Below are 20766 nucleotides of genomic sequence, written 5' to 3' on the forward strand. Positions count from 1 at the left end.
AGGAGCATGTTTATTCCTTTTGGTACATACATTCTTTTTCATGTAACACCCAGAAGGCATGTTTTACATGTTAAGTACAGAAATAGAATCAGTTTTTGTTGAGTTGTTTTTTAAGCTAAAAATACGTGGACCAAGATGCGTAAAAAGAGGCATTGATACTAAACTAGCAAGTATAATTACAGTAACTAAAGTGAATGTATAATATAAACTCATTATGCATGATGCACATGAATGGGTATCTCATTAACCTCTCTCACTCTTTTGTTTAGGCTTTCTGTCAAAGCCTTGTGACCTACCTATGATATTAAAATAAAATAGAACACAAGAAAACGGTCTTCTCTTATTCGGTTGATGCTTTTATAACCGCCAAATGTCTATACTTGGTAAACCCTAAATGTTCCCAGATGGTTCAGCAGCAAGCTTAAGAACTTGAAACTGAAAAATCCGAGATTTTGCTTCCTTGCGTTGGACAAAGTACGGATGGCCCATTGTGTAGCTTTCTACTAAGTAAGCAGCAGTAAACATTAATTATCAAGAGACCGCGAAACTTGTAAGACACAAAATATCTAAGGCATGCAATTTTTAATTTTGTGGTCTATCACCATTTGTCTCCCTCTGGGCACGGCATGGCCAAGCGTGTTAAGGCGTGCGACTCGTAATCTGAGGGTCGCGGGTTCGCATCCCCATCGCGTCAAACATGCTCGCCCACCAAGCCGTGGGGGCGTTATAATGTTACGGTCAATCCCACTATTCGTTGGTAAAAGAGTAGCCCAAGAGTTGGCGGTGGGTGGTGATGACTAGCTGCCTTCCCTCTAGTCTTACACTGCTAAATTAGGGACGGCCAGCACAGATAGCCCTCGAGTAGCTTTGTGCGAAATTCAAAAACAAACAAAATTGTCTCTCTCTATATGTGCACTTTAACCGAGTAATGTGCCGATTACTCTGTGATGATTAGTATCACTAAGTTGTACCATTTGATTATCTTACTTTATTTACACTTGATGTAAACTTATCATACTTTATGCCATCTGATAATCTTACTTTATTCACACTTGAGGTAGACTTATCATACTTTATACCATCTGATAATCTTACTTTATTTACACTTGATGTACACTTATCACATATTATACCCTCTGATAATCTTACTTTATTTACACTTGATGTAAACTTATCATACATTGTACCATCTTATAATCTTACTTTATTCACACTCGAGGTAGACTTATCATGTATTATACTATTTGATTATCTTACTTTATTTACTTTTGAGGTAGACTTGTCTCCTTGATACTGTTCCAAAGTTAACGTCTATGATTAACAAAGTTATATGGCAGGTGAACTTTCCTTTTTTTTACGTGACAAGAATTTTGTTTGGAAGAAGGGATTACAGTATCCTGGAGAATTTTTGAGCCCTTTCTAACTGGGATGTTCAGAAATGATTGTTTTCACCTTTGCTAGCAGGTTGTGGCTTTAAAACACTAAAAGAAATAAACACTTAAACTGATTAGGCTTAGAAAGGAAGCTTTTGATATCAGCTGCCCACTTGTAAGAGGCAAAGACCACAATGTGAAAACCATTCTGGTAAGGAGGTTAGACCGACAAACATCGAGGATTCATTGCTGAAAGCAAAAATACGGCATCTTTTCAGGGTGGTGAAGAGTTATAACTCCTATGCACCAAAGTATTTAACCAGAAGAGAAAGATGGTCCGAAAATTATACATGGGACGTCAAAGCATAGATAACGTAAAATTTCAATGCAGTTTGAACTGGATAAGAAACATTATAGGTTCGAAACACATTACAATTTGTTAGTTGTAGTTCTTTGCGTTGACTCGGAAATGCTGCAGCAAATAGTACTTGTACATTAAACTAAGAGATCAAATACTTTATTGGTAGTTCTAGTCTTTATAAATGTGCAGCTATGCTAAACGTTTTTGGTTGAATAGGCTTCACAATAAATAAGAAATTTATGCTCTAGATCTAAAACCATGATTAACAAGGAACAGGTCACGAGTTTCAAACTGGTAAATAGAAAAACATGTATTAATATGTTAAAAAACACGCAGGTTGAAGGAGTCTTGATAGAAATGAATAAAAACCTTATAACCCGAGCACTTGCGAAAGGCAGACATTTTTTCTGCAAAGGCAAATTGGGAAACTAAAAGAATTAGGAAAGACAATAGATCGAAATCTAACATTCTACAGACGTCTTTAGCCGAAATAAATACTTGAATATTTTCCCGACACTTTGTTGTCTATGAAAACACAATTTTTCGCATTTTTGATAAAATGATAAATTAACTTCTTCCCATACGTTTAGACTATCACGTCAAATTTCCAAAAGTGAAAAATGCAGCGTTATACGTTAGTTACAAAACAATGACTAATGCGTAAAATATTTAATTTTACAAAACTTATCACAATAAAATTACATCTCAGTATACTTACAACAATTTTATTTTCCATTCAACCAAATAGTATCCCCACATGTAGACCAGTCAAGAAGTGCAAACTAGAGTTTGAGAATAGAAGACTGTGTTACAATAGAAGAAAGTAATGCAGAAATAGATCTACATAGCAGGTATGGACCTAGATAATAAACACATGGGGGGAAAAAGAAAAAAACAATGGGGAAAAAGTCAATCAGAAATAAAGAGAAAGACAATTACATAAAGTTATGCAAAAAGTTAAAAACTGTTTTGGAAACAGTATCAATAACAGCTGCTCCAAGAAACTGGCACATCTATGGTTTTTGTTTTGTTTGAATTTAAGCATAAACGTTCTTCTGTACTTTATTTTAATTGAAGATTTCATACCCGTACTAGCCGTCTTAAGAATACATTTTTACGTCAGATTGGTTTCTCGTCATGATGGACTCGGCTACACAATGGGATATTTGTGATCTGCCCACCACCGATATCGAAACACAGTTTCAGGCATTGTAATTCCACAGACACACCGTTGTGCCACTGAGGGAAATATAGGTATGAAATGTTAGTTTTAACATGGTTTAGGTATGTAAGTGACAAAGAAGTAGTAAAATATTTATTTCGGAACTTGTCACTTTATACTATTCATAAAATACAGTCACTTTATACCATTCCTAAAATACAGTCACATTATACCATTCCTAGAATAGTCACTTTATACCATTCCTAAAATACAGTCACATTATACCATTCCTAAAATACAGTCACATTATACCATTCCTAAAATACAGTCACTTTACCATTCCTAAAATACAGTCACTTTATACCATTCCTAAAATACAGTCACTTTATACCATTCCTAAAATACAGTCACATTATACCATTCCTAAAATACAGTCACTTTACCATTCCTAAAATACAGTCACATTATACCATTCCTAAAATATAGGACTTTACTGTTTACTTTTCACATATTTGTGTACTTTTTCGTATTTTTTTACAACTGAATTTTTTCCATTTTCTTTTTTTTTCCTTATTTTTTATATTTACCTTTATTGAACACGTGTATACCTATTATTATTACGTACAAATGTGTTTATGCTACTGAATTAAATGGCTGGTTTGCGTATTTTTTCCAGCACTGGATATTTCCTTTTTACCATATCGCTTTTCTGTATTTGGAGTTTCAAAATGCACTGTCTTTAATATTATATAGTCACACATTTGTATATAGACAGTTTTCATTTCAGTAAACGCCCTTAACAAACTGGAAGAAAAATTGTGTTGGCAAGACTCGCTGAGTTTGGTAACAAATTCTCCGAACTATTTACAATGCCTCCGTGATTTTTAAAAGGAATGACTCATATATGAGTATGCTACATTCATATACAAAAACCTACTATTCTAATTCACAAATTCATTATACATTTCAGCGAATTTATAAGCTATCAGCAACAGAAATGTCAAATGTTTAACCAAATTGTATTTACTCCAACCTGATACAGCAATGTTTGGATTTTCTAATACAAGAACCTCTTTTCTGTTATTCCATCTATAAGTTAAGTGTCCTTTTATTCACCTCCCCTCACTGTCCTTAGGGATAGTGTTTACCAGTCAGGATTTTGATTTTAAAATGTTCATTGAAAGGTTTATTTGACATACTAGCAGATGTACTCGTGCTATGGAGAGAGGTTATGAAATAATTAAGTTTTAATAATTATGAATATAGATAAAGTATATGTTTTTGTTCTAAATATACTAGTAATAACTGAAAGTTCATAGACTGTATTTATATCTCAATATCTTATGTAATGATCTATATTTAGCCACCACTAAGGTTATGAAACCTGAGTGTTTTAAAAGAAAAACAACGTTTTATTGATACGTTCCAGATCATTCTTAGTTCATTAAACCGTATCTGACAAATACAAAATCTTAAGAAGAATTAGAAGACAAATAAACTTCTCTTACTTCACGGTAGGACTAGTGATGATGTCAAGGACTTGTGTGATAAACGATGTCCTTTTGACATTTAATTGCCCAAAGCAGAGATATGAGAGAAAATGTCAGTAAAAACTTCGAATAATAAGTCGCCTACACAATTACATAAGAACACTGCATTTTTAGTACACGTATGTATTGTGACATTATTGTAACAAAGATAAAATATAATAAAATATTATTAGGTAAAAAATTGTAGGTATGTCATGAAATTAACAGTTATTTAAACTTTCATTAACAAAAGAGTGATAGAAATTTCTATTAAGTGGGACATTAGATTTTACGTTCTCTAATACAGAAAATTTACAATACAAATATGTTATGGAAGGAAAATACACTACAAGAAGAGAACGTTTTACTTGGGAGTGGTTTTGACATTAACACACCAAGTTTCTCAGCTGGTGGATCTCACATCTCTAGGATTTTAAGTAAAATAAAAGTGCAACATATATATATTTTGTGCTGTATGAACGTTGTTTTACTATCAATACTTTAGACCCTGAGTACTAGTTTCAGAATTCGACGCAAAGTTGTACAAAACCTATCAGCGTATTGTTGTCCATAATTTTGAACTGAGCAGACAAGAGGTAAAGTAGCTAATCAACAGCATTCGCCGCCATGTGTTGGCCTACTCTTATCTGCTTAAGCAGAGAGATTTGATTGCCACTCCTATAACGTACTCAAGATCTTAAAGTTTAACATACGTGTTTGTGTCAACGGATCGCGAACCATGAGCTCTCAGATCTCAGTTTGGGTTTGCTAACTGTAAATGAATTACTTTACACATTTTTTTCATTAAAGTTTATTAATAACCTTTATTATAATCTTTCCATTCAGATATTAAACTAGTTTTCTCAGAAATGTTGTGAGCTTGTTTGTTTTAAATTTCGCGCAAGGCTACTCGAGGGTTATCTGCGCTAGCCATTCCTACTTTAGCAGCGCACAACTAGAGGGAAGGCAGCTAGTCATCACCACTCACCGCCAGCTCTTGGGCTACTCTTCTACCAACGAATAGTGGGATTGAGCGTCACATTATAACGCCCCCACGGCTAAAAGGGCAAGCATGTTTGGTGCGACAGGGATTCGAACCCGAGACCTTCAGACTACAAGTCGAGCGTCTTTAGCTCCTGACCATGCCCGGTCGTTTTGTTTTTCTCGACGAACGTCTTCACTTTTTACATATCCCCACTTGATATACTCGTATCTTCATAAACGACAAAAATATAAGTTGAAATATTGGTATATTTAGTACAACTTTATGTGGCTCGGCATGGCCAGGTGAGTTAAGGCGATCAACTCGTAATCTGAGGTCACCTGTTCAAATCCCCGTCGCACCAAACATGTTCGCCCTTTCAGCCGTGGGAGGCGTTATAATATCACCGTCAATCCCACCATTCGTTGGTAAAAGAGTAGCCTAAGAGTTGGCGATGGGAGGTGATGACTAGCTGCCTTCCCTCTAGTCTTACACTGCTAAATTAGGGACGGCTAGCGCAGATAACCCTCATGTAGCTTTGCGCGAAATTTAAAAAAAACAAACAAACAAATACTATAATATCCATCTGGAACGGCTGGAAGTACTTGTTAGAAAAACACTGCCCTGACAGAAGAGTGATGTTTAGTTTGGTGTGTGTGTCGACATAAGATGGTAAGAATTAAACATTTCAGATATGAATCTCAAAAGAATAAAACTCGACATTCCATTAGTTAAGTAATGAATACAAAAACACTGTTGGGTCAAGCAGAAAGGAATTCCACCAACAGCTGTTTACAAGACTCTGTTCAATAGGTGGTAGAAGTCCATATTGTGTAAGTTTTCTAATATGAGCTCTACTTGCATCAAAACCCATTTTAGCACAAAGACTTCTCCACGCCTTTAAGCACCGTAAACTTTTTCACTCGAATCTAAAGGTATGCTAATAATGTCATGTAATACAGGTCACATGTACACTTAATATAAATGGAGAAAATTATTCATACACTGATTGTTTTCCCCAAGAAGTATACGTTCATTATGTTTGTATAATTTTGTAAATAGTTTTTAGGATTAGTTATTTTTTATATTTTTGTCTTACTTCTTTTCTCAAAATATATATTTCCAGTTGATGTTGTGGTTGCTTTGTTTTTTTAAAACATTGCATTTTTGAACTTGAGCCTTAACTCAATATACATTATATGATGTTGGCGAAACTGTAATTTGGTTGTTTCGTGCTAATCAACCTTATGTTAGTGAGCTACAGTCTTCAGATGGACCTATGTGGCTGTGCTTACTTCACGTCAACTGACCTGATATTGGTGAACTACAGTCTTTAAGTTGTATATATGGCTATGTTCCCTCTACGTCGAATGACCTGATATTTGTACAATCTGTTTTCGTTGTTTTTGTGATTGTGTTCATGTTTTTTCATCTTGGATGACCTAATATTTGTGAACTACATTCTTTAAATGGATATTAGTGGCTATGTTTCTGCTTTGTCAGCTGATCTGAAATCAGTGAACTACAACTTTTAAATTGTGCGTGTGGCTATTTTCTCTCCACGTCGGGTGACATAACATCAGCGAATTACAGTCTTTAGCCATCGCCAATTTAACAGTGAAAAGCCAGAGCGGCGTCAGATAGTTATCACCACTTAATCTTAGGTTATTCTTTTATCAAAAAATCGTCACATTATAAAGTCTCCTTGATTGAAATGGCGAGAACGGTTGATGAAAGGAGGATTTGAACCAGCGCTGCAACCACCTTGGAATTGGAGGTTTTTAGGAGCAAATAAAACATTGTTTTACACTACGCTGCAGTATGATTTTTGAGGAACTGTTTCATATGTATAACGTACGTATAATATATTTAAACGTGTAATATCTTATTATTCGGTATGTTATTCGGTTTGGTTTGTTTGGAATTTCGCGCGAAGCTACACGAGGGCTATCTGCGCTAGCCGTCCCTAATTTAACGTTGTAAGACTAAATGTAAAGTAGCTAGTCATCACCAACCACCTCCAACTCTTGGGCTACTCTTTTACCAACGAATAGTGAGATTGATCGTTATTTCATAACGCCCATACGGGCGAAAGGGCGAGGATGTTTGGTGTAACGGGGATTCGAATCCGTGACCCTTAGATTACGAGTCGAGCGCCCTAATCACCTGCCCATGCCGGGCTTATTAAATACAGAAAATTAAAGGGCAGAAATACGTACGTATGTAACAGATAAGTTTGTTTGTAATTAAGCACAAAGCTACACAACAGGCTATCTGTGCTCTTGCCCACGGCGGCTATCGAAACCCGGTTTCTAGAGTTGTTTCTAATGCAGACATACAGCTGTACACGAGGGAGGGTTATTGTTATAAAATATATATTTTGTTAAGCTTAAAGATAATTCATTTACCTGCATATCTAGAATGTGAACTGAATCTAATACATCCGATTAAAACTGTTTAAATTATTTGTGTTTAAAATATACGAGACTTTTATTATATATCTGAAATATTGAAGTTATTCCTGATATTACGTGTTTTCTTGACCCGGCATGGCCAGGTGGTTAAGGCACTCGACTCGTAATCCGAAGGTCGCGAGCTCGAATCCCCGTCACACCAAACATGCTTGCCCTTTCAGCCGTGGGGACGTTATAATGTGACAGTCAATCCCACTATTCGTTGGTAAAAGAGTAGCCCAAGAGTTGGAATTTGGTGGTGATGACTAGCTGCCCTCCCTCAAGTTTCACACTACTAAATTATGGACAGCTAGTGCAGGTAGCCCTGGAGTAACTTTGCGCAAAATTAAAAACAAACGTGTTTTATTTTTCTGGTCTAACTTTATCAGTAAAGCCTTTCTTGCATTTGTTTCATTTAACTAACAAATAATTAATGTTATTTGTCCCTTTCGTAGATGTGAAATTATAACGAACCTTTCCTATTCATTGGATCCGATTTAAGTTTATAATTAACGTTTTCATGGATTCGTTGGAGTGTTAGCTTGACTTTAGGTTTTCGCGTTTCAGTACGATTCTAAACTTCGTTTCCTAGTTGGAGTCAGACAGAGTTCATTCACTTTAGTTTATTTACTAAAGTTCCTACCGGAAGTACAAACAATCATTGGTGAATTCCTAACAAGCAACTTCCTGTCAGTATAAATCCACACAACAGAGATAGGCTGAATGAGTGATCAATTAGTGTTGGAAATACTCATAATATTCTAGATTTGAAAAGTAAAAGAAGAAGGGGGGACGTCAAAAAAACGACTGTAAAAATTACAGGAACGTGTGAATAATGATGAGTTGTTTATTAATTTTGAAACAGCTGTTGGTGTTACAAATATGTAAACATGGAGAAAAACACTAAAGATATACATGTACTACTTTGAACAAGATTGACAAATTACTCCGCCCTCTTGACAGTTCAGCAAACAAGTTGAGGTCTTATAACACTGGAATTCGGAATTTGATACCCACTGTATCTACAACACAGATATCTTTTGGGTAGTTTTATGCTGAACAACAACAACAAAAGAAAACAATCGTTACAAGATAAGTAGGAAATAATAGGATATTCACACGAAGAAATTCAGGCATCAGGCAATAATAGATTTGGTCAGCCTTTCGGGCATTAGTGTGAAATTAAAAAAAAACACAACAAAAAACAGTTTGGCCTTGAGGTACTTTTGTGATTTTATGAGCTTATTACATGTCACTGACTTGTATTCTAATGTACGTCATGCTGTTGATCAGGAAAAGTAACGTAAATAACTATGGATCATTTCTGTAGTTACTGATTAAACGTGTAATGTAGGAAACTGTGTTGGTTACTTTCAAAATTCAATTCATAACACTACGGAAAGAGTATATACACTTGTGTTTGTTTGTGGTATAGTTCGAGAGAATAAAAGTAAATGCGTTAGATTGAGGTTTCAAAAATATACATCGAATATGGAGAAAACAGTGAAGCTAGTTCCCGGCATGGCCAAGTGTGTTAAGGCGTTCGACTCGTAATCCGAGGGCCGCGGGTTCGAATCCCGGTCGCACCAAACATGCTCGCCCTTTCATCCGTGGTGGCGTTATAATGTACGGTCAATCCCACTATTCGTTGGTAAAAGAGTAGCCCAAGAGTTGGCGGTGGGTGGTGATGACTGGCTGCCTTCCCTCTAGTCTTACACTGCTAAATTAGGGACGGCTAGCGCAGATAGCTTTCGAGTAGCTTTTCGCAAACAGTAAAGCTAAACATTTTACTACTCGGGACATGAATAACAATAACACTTCATTTCCTCGATGGTCCAGTGGTAAGTTTGAGGGATTATAGCACTGGAATTCGGTGTTTGATACCCGCGATGTACACGACACAGATATGTATGTACTTGAGTACGAACTAACGGCCTTATAAAATGTACCAATAAATTTTAAACATGCTAATTTTATTATATTAAGTTTGAAATGTTCGTGTAGAATGTAAAAATAGTCTTTGTTTTTCCTGAAGTCTTAACGGTAAATAAATAAACCATTAGTGTAATAACATAATTATGGTATCATAAATAGATCTAAAATGTCGCGTAAAGATATGAATAATGTCTAACTTTACAAATTTCTCCCTAATTTGGAAATTATAAGCTAGATTAATGAACTATTCTTCTATGGTTGAATAATAGCACAGCAGCATGTCTGCGGATTCACAGTGTTTCGATAACCGTGGTGGGCAAAACACAGATAGCCCATTCTGTAGTTTTGTGTTAATTCCAAACAATCAATTGATACATTGAACAGTGGAATTTGACATTATTACAGCGCACCCGGAATCCTAACTGCAGAGCAAATATTTACAGCGAGTAATCAATATTCAGATTCACTTCTGGGAACGCTAGCCGTTGCTACGTTCGTCCTCGAAGTGATGTGTGTGTGTGTGTGTTTTTTATAGCAATGACACATCAGGCTATCTGCTGAGCCCACCAAGGGGAATCGAACTCTAATTTTAACGTTGTAAATCCGAAGACTTACTACTGGAGGGGGGGGGCCTTCAAAGAGATGACAAAGACTAATAAAAAATAAGTAATTAGAAAGCTGCACTACGTACTGTTAAGTTGAAAGGAATTACTGTACGCATGGATCCAGTTCCTCGTTTAACATGTTTGAAGTAAGGTTTTTAGAAGTAAGGCTCCCAGCAGATCAATGGCAAACTATGAATACAGGGCTATATTCCCACGAAATACATGACGCAGACACGTTCAAGCTTTAATGAAATGGATATAAAAAGGATAAATTAATATAAGTAGCATTAAAATTAAATAAATATACACACATAAAAATTATTAGAGTAATTCATATTTTCGCAGATACAACGTTCTAAATGGATATCTAGATTTAAGGTGAATATCGCAGATATGAACATTCCACATGAAATGTCTCATCAATGTGTTATTCCAGTCACCCTTGGATATTAACAGTGCTACTTATATAAAAAAAAACATGGTTCTGTCACGTTAACATTATACAAAGAAATACAAAGTGACGAATTCTACGTAACTCTCAAAGTTTAAGATGTGTAAAGTGTGGTTTGCGTACACATTACGTTAATGATCTAGAAATTTAGAATGCAGTAGAAGGCAAAATATTTAATTTCGTTTTGTGTGTTTGCTTGTGTTTTCTTATAGCAAAGCCACATCGGGCTATCTGCTGAACCCACTGATGGGAATCGAACCCCTGATTTTAGCATTGTAAATCTGTAGACTTGTTTAAGCGGGGGGCGTTTTCTATTTTCAGAAACCAATGATATTTTTACCTATAATTTTCAATAAAGAATACAAGGAATGATCTCTTGTCCTCCATTTTGGATGCAAGGTTTAATGAAATAAATATCTTATTAGTTATTAGTTATTATTAGATAGATGTCAGAAAGAGCTGAAACTGCCCTACCACATTCACATGAAAACAAAATGTGATGGAGGCGTGATTAGGGCAAATGTGCGTAAATGCTATTTATCACCTAACACGAATAAGACCAAAAATGTAGTTTTGTAGTAACGATAACGTATTTTGAAGTTGTATCTCAACACAGAAAGAGGAGAGAAATTATATGACCTTATTTTCAAACAACCTTTCCCAGAGTTCGAAATTTGTACTTTAAATGAGAATTGTATGTACCGGGATGCTACTTTCGAAATTGGTGCTTGAATTGAAAGAATGCTGTGTATAGAGGGTTCCATATCTGAATTTTTTTTGAAATAATTTGTCTCCAGAGATTTCGAGAGCTTTCTACGGATCTCCTATGACATAACATCAATTGGTCAACATATCACCAGTGCAGTTCAACAAGGAGAACAGTGATGTTGACATATTTTATGATTCACTTACTTTGACAATCACCAAGACACAACCCTTGCAACTAATCCGGACCGATATTACATTTCTTTACCAACGAACAGTGAGATTGATTGCAACGTTATAATGCCTCTATGGCTAAAAGGATGAACATATTCGGTGATTGGGAATTGAAACCTGTGACCCATAGATTGCGAGTCAGGTGCCCTAATTATCAGGTCGTGCCAGCCCTAAACGTCCGCAGTGTGCTAATTAAGGCTGATATCAAAAATTAAGCATGAATTCATAAGTCCTATTTGTCTTTTAACTAACTAACTTCATTCTTAATTACAACATAAAGAATGATAACTAAGTATACAGAAGAAATAATTAGACTCATACTTAATGTGACAGAGACTAACAAAGTTTGACATACTATGTTTTAAATAGAAGACCAGCGAAACCTGTACCAGAACCGACAAGTTCATGTGATTTACGCAGTAACGAATGAAAATGTCAGCAACAGGTGAATAAACAAAACATGAACTTAAGAAACGAACAAACAAATATTACGTGATCCATTGGCTCGTACTTTTAATGGCCAAGCGGATTTTTGAAAATAACATTTTGTAATGCCGTTCATTATCAGCATAATTATTTATTTTAGCTGCTATATGAAATAACGTTATTTGTACCAAAAAATGGAAAATTAAGCAAGAGTAAATATTAAATAAATGGTATCGTTAGTTGTCTTACCACTGTAAACCTACTTATATAATGTTTGAAGAGCATGTAGTATTGTTAATGTAGGTTTATTTTTTAATTATTGAATACATAAGATATTTAAGATATTAAAAAGTAGAAATCAAACCTAATTTATCATTCGATTCAACACTTTTCACAAAGATATGTCCGGTTTGAGGGAATTACACACAACACCAGTAACCCTGGCGAAGTCAGACCAATTTTCAAAAACATTTCCATTGCTTGTACTGGTTTGTTGTATTTTCTTATTGTTAGTCAATCTTTTCATTTTGTTTCTTTTACAAAGAATAAAAAATGACACTATTATCATTAAGAAAATTTTAGCATAACTTTTCCAAAGATTAGAAATCTTTCATTACGGGTAACAATAATACAGTTTTCTGGAATGCTCACAAAGAAACTTCAAGATGTTAGTATGTATATAATGTTATGTCCCTAACATAACATTATATACATACTATAGATTATGTAGTATATCACCAAGAATAAACGTTAGGCCTACGTGTCTAATTGCTTTTATGTTCAATTTTTGACATATTGGTTCTTCGAAAGTATTATCTTTCGGAATATTTGGCTCTAACCATCCTGAGCAAGGACAAATTGAAACACAAGACTACGTTCACTGCGGTGAGTAAAAGAAACCTGAAATTACTACACGTATAAAACAGTCCACCATAAAAAGAACTCTATTATTGTTTTTTTTTTTATTTGTCATTGTCCACTGTTAGTAGTGAAGGGTTGAACTCCTCGAAATCTGTATTACTCGTCAAATGTGTGAATCGAATGATATATTAAGATCCATTTTTTTTTAAGTATGAGTAGATACAAATATTTTTTTCTGATATATTTGCCTGTCTAAGTGAATTAGGCAGATATTCAAAAAGCACAAAATAACATTAATGCTTAAATGCTATCTTATATTTTTTTATATATCTAAAATAGGCTTAATGTTACAAATTTATAATAAAACGCGTCTTTTATATATTTCTCTGCCTCTTTTATTTTTACGCAGGCCTTGTTAAATAAAGGTGGTTCTTAAGAGGAAATATTTCACAGACTACTGTGAAGAACGCAATATTTATTTTTATTTTGACGACTAATCAGGCACCAAGATCATTAATTAAAGCAATGTTTCTTTTTTCTTTATCAACCGACCCTCACAAAGAGGGTATAAGCAAAACTTCTCCTGGTAATAACTGTTGTTATCTAGATAATAAAGAAATATTAATTAAGGGTAATTACTTGAGATGCATTCACAGAAGAACAGTGTGTGTGTTTTCTCATAGCAAAGCCACATCGAGCTATCTGCTGAGTCCACCGAGGGGAATCGAACGCCTAATTTCAGCGTTGTAAATCCCTAGACTTGCCGCTGTACTAGCGGGGAACTAGAAAACTAGTAGTAATAAAACGAAAAAAATTAAAATTAATACAAAACATTAATAATTAGATGGACTGCTATAAATTTAAAAAAAAATTAAAAATCAAACATAATTACCATTCCAAGTTTATTCATAGTTTGTAACCACATACACCCTCACTCAACAAGTGCTTAGAATCGCGAGAAAAATAGTAATGTTAATTCATGAACCATTCAACGAAGATCTACGTTTATTGTGTAATCTGCCCATAAACGTGCGCGATGACTGGTATTTTCTTTTAAAGTAAACAATAATAATTTAGTTATTTCTTGGAAAAATAAAATAAGCATCCGATCGCATTCACCTGAGAGAACCAAAAATGACTTTTACCTGATTCTATTTGCCATTTTCTTTCACCCAAAGTGGTGGTATAAAGGTATACACATACACTTGTACGAAATATTATCTTAGTAGAAGATAAAATGGGTATCGGGTTATCATACAGACTGACACGTGTAAAACATGGTTTTGAAGAAATAATGTTATTTAAAAAATATTATCTTCTTCCTCGGGTGCACAGAACTCGAACAGTAAAACTGCATTTAATGAAACTTATTCCTCCTTGTAAATGGGCCCGGCATGACCAGATTGGTTAAGGAGTTCGACTCGTAATTCAAGCGTCGCGGATTCGAATCCCCGTAGCACCACACATGCTCGCCCTTTTAGCAGTGGGAGTATTATAATGTGACGGTCAATCTCACTATTCGTTGGTAAAAGAGTAGCTCAAGAGTTGGCGGTGGGTGGTGATGACTAGCTGCCTTCCCTTTAGTCTTACACTGCTAATTTAGGGACGGCTAGCGCAGATAGCCCTGGTGTAGCTTTGCGCGAAATTCAAGATAAACAAATCATTCTAAATGCCTACATTTTCCTATTTTTAAGTAGTTCATGCAATTCTTGATGGATCTTGAGTAGTTGAACGAAATTATATTAAATTTCGTTTACCTTAGTTCCTACACTAAACGTGAAAGACTAACTCTTCGAGTTGAAATTGCAATATATAATAGATACAACATTACAATTAGAGATCTCAAATTATTAACCCTATAAGAGTTCAGAAGCAAGTTTATAATGCTAAAAATTAGGAGGGCACAGCACAGATAGTTTACTGTGTAGCTTTGTACTTAAAAACAAATCAAACTCTGAATATTTACATTGTATAGAATTAGTTGTGTGGTACTTTATCCGTTAACGATATTTTCGGCCTATTATGCCGGATGATCCATATTGATTAACTCTGGAGTTAAACTGACACGGACACATGTTTACCAAATAAGGATTAATTCTAATGTTCTCATTGTGGTATTTCTACACTTACAAAAACCTTTAAGAATTGATTTATATAGCTTAATAAACTCGTGACTCAAGCTTAATTTAACAAAACATTAATAAAGACAGAGTGGGCATTTGTAGCCTTTCATACTTACTCAATATTGAAAATTTGAATTAAATATAAGTAGTTAAATCTACCACATTCATGTGTTACGAATAATTCCATCACAAGGACATTTTAAAACTATATAAGCCTAACTTCACTGCGTGCGCAGGTTATTTGATTTAAGGTTTATTTTCGCTTCTCTTAAAGGTATATACATATATATATAATCAGCAAGTTTGGATAAACTAAGAGATTTTCGAAATTTCTAATAATCTTCAGATTTATAAAGGCAAAGTTGGTTTCAGTTTATTTGTAGCTAAAGTCTTCAATCCTTACATCTTTATAACAAATGTACACATACATAAAACTAGTCAGAATAATTATTTCGTGTTTTTTTTTCTTTGAGTAAGAAAGAAAAAGACGTACATTTGAACTTACTACTTGTCCAAGCGCTGAACGTAAAGATGGCCGTTCAGACGCACAATAATCATAAATTGCATTTAATTTTTAACTTACTCTAAAAGCTTATGTTCGAAGACGTGTTAATTATGCTCGAGTAAATGTTCAATAAGATTAATTTAAACAATCATATACTTTGCCCTATTGGAAGTTTTCTGCAGATAACACAGAGTTTATCAGTTTCATGACGTCATGTTCTAATACTTTAGTAACTTTGTAAGGTCACGTTATTGTAGTATGAATCAAGCACGTTACTTTAGTAGTATTTGAGCATTTCTATAGTTGTATGTTTATTTTTCAACACGAAATTTCTTGGTCTACCTTTTGTTTGTTCCGGTAATGCGTAATTTTATTTTGTTAAGTGAATTACTTCGTCATACGAATCAATTCTTTTTAAGATTGTTTTACATATTATGGCCACTAGATGGTAGCACGTACCAATCAGAAAAAAATTGTCATCGAGAAAATGTAAAAGTTCCACCATATTTAAATTGTTGGTAATAGACTTACCGGATCTCAAAAAGCAATATGTTAAAGATTAAAAATAATAATTTATATCAGTATGTAATTTATTTATTTTCTTTATTAATTCATGAGCAAAGTGTATCGTTAGATATAAGTTTTAATTAGAATTTCTTTTCATTTTCTGTCAAGATGACAAATTCCCAAGGATGAACTCTTACTTACAATAACGAGAACACAAACTCCATGGGGTTAAGTTCACGATGTTGTTTTCTTTCAATGTTCGCGAAACGAAATACTACTTCTTAGTTGTGAACAGTGGGATAGTGGTACGTTCACAAAATTGCAACGTCAGGATCCGGGATTCAATTATCCGCAGTGGACACAACAGATAATTCAACGAACCTTTACTTTAGAAAAAAAAAAAAATTTAGCTGTGAGCCCTCGCTCCCCCTCCAGTGACTTAGTGGTAAGTTTGAAGTCTTATAAAGCTAATAATCTAGTTTCGATACGCGCGGCAGGCAGAACACATTGTGTGGCTAGCTTGATGCTTAACAATAGCAATTAAATGACTATAAAATTATTTCAGACATAAACTTTAATTTTTCCCAAACCTCACAGAAAAGAAGAAACGCGTATTACCTTTCTCTTTATAATGTTACGTATTATAATTTATTTCAAACAATTCTCCGATTTTGTTATGTTATGTACATTGTGTATTACAATTTCAAATAACTCGAAATTTCAACTTTAATTTATAAAATAATTAATTGTTAATAATGTACCAAATATATTGTGTTGCTAACAGGCTTGATACACTTAATTTTCTTTTTAAACACAAATATATTTTTATATAGAAACAAAGACTAATACAAATTATAATAAAGCCTAAGTTAACGCTATATTTTCTTAGCTGGCCTCACATTGGTTACAAGCTCACTTCTTATCGAAGAATATATTTATTGTCCTCGTAGAAATAATAACGTTCAAAGTAATTCACTGAAATTGAACGGTTTGTAATGTTCGAAAACTATAAATTCCTGGTCCAGTTCTTTAATTTTCTGATTAATAGGCGTTTGTTTGTTTTAATTTCGCGCAAAGCTATACCAGGGCTATCTGCGCTAGCCATCCTTAATTTAGCAGTGTAAGACTAGAAGGCAGGCAGCTAGTCATCACCACTTACCGCCAACTCTTAGGCTACTCTTTTACTAACGAATAGTGGGATTGACCATCACATATAACGCCCCACGGCTGAAGGGGCGAACATGTTTGGTGCGACGGAGATTCGAACCCGAGACCCTCAGATTACGAGTCGAACGCCTTAACCCACCTGGTCATGCTGGGCCTAATAGGCGTTAATTACAATTATAGCTTCCGAGACCTGTAGCACAATCACTGTAGCTGACTAATAATAATATTTTTTACTGTCTCTCCGCTAGCTGCTTTTATATGAATTACGCGAGTTTCTTAAAGTTTCAACAATGTTCGAAAACGCGCTAGTGTTTTTAAACAAATATTGTTGATTCTTACTCTCAAGAATCTTCTAGAAATTTACAGAAAAGGGGGGGATCTGCGAAATATACAGCCATCAACATACGACACATGTAAAAAAGGAAATTATATTGAAACAAGCATAGGTATTAAAATAAACGTATAACAATTAATGCGTTACAATAACCCTAAATTAAAAAGGTATACATTTTTTTCTAACAAAAACAAAACAAAAACGCCTGTGGAGTGCAAAAACGAAATACCAACCTGATGAATACGTTGAACTATTAACTTAAAAATGTTTACAGGAGTAAGTCTGGGGAGAAAGGCTACTTAAGCACCTTCTTTGGAAAGTCATATGCACAGTATTAATCATATTGTCTTTAGGAAGGACGGGCTGCTTGTTTGTTTGTTTGTTTTTGAATTTCGCACAAAGCTACTCGAGGGCTATCTGTGCTAGCCGTCCCTAATTTAGTAATGTAAGACTAGAAGGAAGGCAGCTAGTCATCACCACCCACCGCCAACTTGGACTACTCTTTTACCAACGAATAGTGGGATTGACCGTCACATTATAACGCCCCCACGGTTGAAAGGGCGAGCATGTTTGGCGCGACGGGGATGCGAACCCGCGACCCTCAGATTACGAGTCGTACGCCTTAACACGCTTGGCCATGCCGGGCCCAGGACGGGCTGCTTAAATACTCTTATTGTTGCATCATATGTGCATATTTAGCCCTATTGTATTTAAGGAGGAAAACTACTTAAGTATTTTTATTACCGTGTTTCTCCGAAAATAAGACAGGGCTTATATTAATTTTCACTCCAAAATATGACACTATGGCTTAATTTCGGGGGATGTCTTATTTTGATATATTAAAAAAATGAAGTTACAAAGTAAAACTATTAAACTAACCATTTAAAATAAACTATTATTAAACTATTAAACTAACTGATTAATACTTAAACAAACTAATTAACTAACTATTAAACTAATTAATAAATTAATTTTTTATTTCTTTCCTCTTCCTGCCACTCTTAACTAGGGCTTATTTTAAGGGTAGGGCTTATATTAAAACTATCCCCAAAAATCACACTAGGTCTTATTTTATGGGTAGGTCTTATTATCGGAGAAACACGGTATTGTGTGACATGCACATTGTTAGCCATATCGTATTTAGGGAGGAGGAGCCACTTAATTACCTTTATTGTTGCGTCTTGTGTGCATTGTTAGTCGTATTTCCCTGTGGATATTAAATATATAAATCATACCCTCATGGCTGCCGTGCAGGGTTGAAATTTAAGTTTAAACATTAAGTTTCAATACTGTCGATGCAACAAATTCTGTTGGCATTTTAATTAACCTAAGTAACATGGTATTGCTTCATTTCACACTCTAGCTATACGGGTGACTGTACTAAACTTATTGAAGGCCATTATATATCTTATTGCTGGTTATATTTACCGTAACTTTAGATATTTTACATAAAACAAAACAGTGCTCTTCATTTGCGATATGATTTTGCCAGTAATTTAATTTTGTTACTGAAATAAACACGTATATACGATATTTCACTTCAGAGCACAATTCGATTGCTTATTCTAGCATAAATATTTACACTTACATAAACATATGATGTCCTGCAGAAACGTTTCTGTTTTTTTTTAACATTGCCTGTGACTGTAGCCTTCGAAAATATTCCTGTTCGCTCAGTTGAGTATTATGTTTGCTTACAAAGGAATGACGTAAACCTTGACCAATTTCAGATTTCCCTACCTGTTACTAAGATCTGATCAAGTTTTGTGTAAATTGACTGTACAACTTGAATATCATAAATGTAATATATCTAACCTAACTTCTAATACGATGATTAGGTACAGGATTCTATGTTTATTTTTCATATAGAAGCTAATTTGCTAATTTTAAAATAATAACAATAAACAAAAAATAATTGTGAACTTGCATTCATTAAATTCACATGATACGGCCCCCCGGTAGCTTAGCTGTATGCGTAAAATCGGGTTCGATTTCACTAGCCGTCTCTAATTTAGCAGTGTAAGACTAAAGGGAAGGCAGCTAGCCATTACAACCCACCGCCAACTCCTGGGCTACTCTTTTATCATCGAATAGTGGGTTTGACTGTACCATTATAAGGCACCCACGGTTAAAGGGGCGAGCATGTTTAGTGTGATGGGCACTACTAATGAATAAAGCACACTCCAGGTAACCGCTTTGTAACTCTGCTTGGTTCAGAATTCCAGATAAGAAGTAGTATTCTCGAACCAGGTTACATGCAAAGAAATGAACCAGAAGAAATAACAAATAAACCATTTAATATATTTGTAATTCATTCAAAAATTATTTGAAAATTTTGTTTTAGAATTTCCTGCAAAATTACTCAAAGGTTTATCGTGAATAATCGCCTTTAATTCAGAAATTATAAGCTAGAAACATGTGAGCTTATTGCTGTCCTAGTTCAGGATTTTTTTTCTTTAATACGTTCTTTAAAATGTTAAGAAACAGAAAGCAACGGGGTCCGTCGTAGGTATTTGCTCCAGGGCCCGTGCTGGCACTCTACGCTCCTGCTTCAAAGTGCGGAGGATATTTTTGCTGTAATGGGACACGAATCATGAACCACTGGGTTTTCAGTCCAAGCACGATTACCTCTGGGATAAGCATGGTTCTGTTTCAAACTAGTGTTTCTTGGCAGCACGTAATTATGTAATACAGAAACATTGGAAAAAGCTCTAGGAACAAACAAAGGAGAAATGGCCAACAACTGTTTAGTTCAGCGTAACACCTGTGGAGAAAGTTTTAGTGGAGTGAACTACAAAATCCGTGTTGATGTTTTACCTTTGTTTGTTCATCATGAAGATTATACCTCAATAATCTATAAAATCCGTAATGTTAAGGTAGCTATCGCCTTTCACATGTTTATACCAGATATAATATCTCTATGGTCATTAATAGTAAAGCCACAGTTGATAATATATTACACGATATGACTCTTAAATGTCTATAAAACATTCAATTAAAAAACATAAAATTAGTTATCTTTAAAAACACGGTCGTACACAGGAACTTAAATT

The 20766-nt window shown here is 34.6% G+C and overlaps 1 protein-coding gene across 4 annotated transcripts in view; it reads right to left on the reverse strand.

Moving 5' to 3' along the window:
* Positions 1-15808, reverse strand: part of LOC143223265 (rho GTPase-activating protein 45-like) — a 117851-nt gene extending 102043 nt beyond the window's left edge. Inside the window, exons 1-2 of one of the 4 annotated variants that reach the window (XM_076450995.1) lie at positions 15694-15807; positions 13717-13867 (exon numbers count right to left, since the gene is read on the reverse strand). In XM_076450995.1, coding sequence (XP_076307110.1) covers positions 13717-13758 — 42 coding nt within the window. In that variant the 5' untranslated portion in view covers positions 13759-13867; positions 15694-15807. Of the gene's footprint in view, positions 1-10486; positions 10643-13716; positions 13868-15693 lie in introns of those variants that run through there. The other 3 variants (XM_076450996.1, XM_076450997.1, XM_076450998.1) reach the window with 3 other exon arrangements.
* Between the last annotated feature and the right edge of the window lie 4958 nt (positions 15809-20766).

This window comes from Tachypleus tridentatus, chromosome 8 (genome assembly GCF_004210375.1).
Source record: "Tachypleus tridentatus isolate NWPU-2018 chromosome 8, ASM421037v1, whole genome shotgun sequence".
Lineage (NCBI taxonomy): Eukaryota > Metazoa > Arthropoda > Merostomata > Xiphosura > Limulidae > Tachypleus > Tachypleus tridentatus.